The 1,341-nt window shown below is 54.7% G+C and overlaps 1 protein-coding gene across 1 annotated transcript in view; it reads right to left on the bottom strand.

Annotated features, from left to right (window-relative positions):
• GALNT2 (polypeptide N-acetylgalactosaminyltransferase 2) overlaps positions 1–1,341 on the bottom strand; it is a 32,703-nt gene that overhangs the window by 29,911 nt on the left and 1,451 nt on the right. The window contains exon 2 of the mRNA XM_034663577.1: positions 451–591. Within this exon, the coding sequence (XP_034519468.1) occupies positions 451–591 (141 nt within the window). The remainder of the gene's footprint in view (positions 1–450; positions 592–1,341) is intronic.

Below are 1,341 nucleotides of genomic sequence, written 5' to 3' on the forward strand. Positions count from 1 at the left end.
TGGGAGGACCCAGGTGACCCGGGTGGGGCTGATGGCTTTGTCACCAGGGAGACGCAAGCTGTCAGGGGAGCCGGTGTCAGAGAGGAGGTATGGGCGAGCGCAGCCCTTCCACTCTGCAAACGCTGAGCTCTGACGCTCACCACAGACCGCCTGTCAGCTCTGGCGACGTCTCGCCCCAGACTCCGACTTGGGAAGGCTTAATCTTCTCTGATTAAAATGACACCCAAACTGTGTACTAAGCCACACGTGCCATCACAGCCACAGAAGGTCAAGGAGATAAGAGGAGAACAGGAAGCACAGGAAGTTCTTTAAGGAAAGGAAGGCTATTTTTCTCTCTCTTTATGAGATTCTACTTGTTGGGCACGGAGACACCCTTTGCTCGCGGCACGCGTGCTGGCGGTGAGCAAGCTGCTGTCACTGTCACTCATGACAGAGTGGAAGCAGTGCTCAGCCGCCATGCAGACGGCCAGAGCAAGGCAGGCTGGACCAGGAGCGGCACCTACCGCCTTTCAAATCAGCGGACGCGCCCACGTACTGAAAGTTGTCCATATTAATGACATCGATGATAGGGGACACAACCCGAGTCCTGTCCTGAAAAACAAATCAACAAAAGACGGGAGTCAGTATCACAAACAAAACAAAGCATCCCGCCCAGCAGAGGTAGATACTGGTGTCCGGCAGTTTCAGGGACACCCCCCGCCCCTCTCACCACCTGCCACCCCAGGCCCACAGAGGCCCTGGGGCTCCCCATCCCATGCGCCCTGCCCTCTGCCGTCACACAGATGGGGTCTGTTCTGTGCCGAGCGAGGTGGACAGCGAGTGGGCAGAGAGAATCGCTCCCTGAGCGCAGGCAGCCGTGGCCATGGGATACCTCTGGCATTTGCTGCCCTGGCTGACAGCGAGGACTGCACCTGGGTGTCCCCAGTGTTCTTTTCTGTTTCCACAAATGTCAAAACTTCCAAGTACGGGACTGCTTTCCTTCTGACAGAATCTAAGTTCAGCTGTCCTTAAGCATCCTATTCTGTGAGCTTCGCTCAACCTCGGGAATGTTCTCGAGGCTGAGATAGCCACGCGACGATGCTAGGAGTCTGTTTCTGTGGGCCTGAGGTGCGTGTGATGAGGAGAGCATGGATATCATTACAGCCAAAGGCAGCCCGAGTCAACTCGAGAATCCCAGATTCGAAGTATGTCTCACCTGTGAGTCTACCCAACAAAACATTTTTTTCCCTTAGATGGAGGCAATTCTTTTTGCCCCAGTTATTATGCTGGTGGTTTGTGAACATAAGGCCTTTTAACTTTCCTGCCCTCTTTAAAGCCAGATGCTTGATGCTGGCGAGAGGC

This window comes from Ailuropoda melanoleuca, chromosome 6, assembly GCF_002007445.2.
Source record: "Ailuropoda melanoleuca isolate Jingjing chromosome 6, ASM200744v2, whole genome shotgun sequence".
NCBI classification, from domain to species: Eukaryota; Metazoa; Chordata; class Mammalia; order Carnivora; family Ursidae; genus Ailuropoda; species Ailuropoda melanoleuca.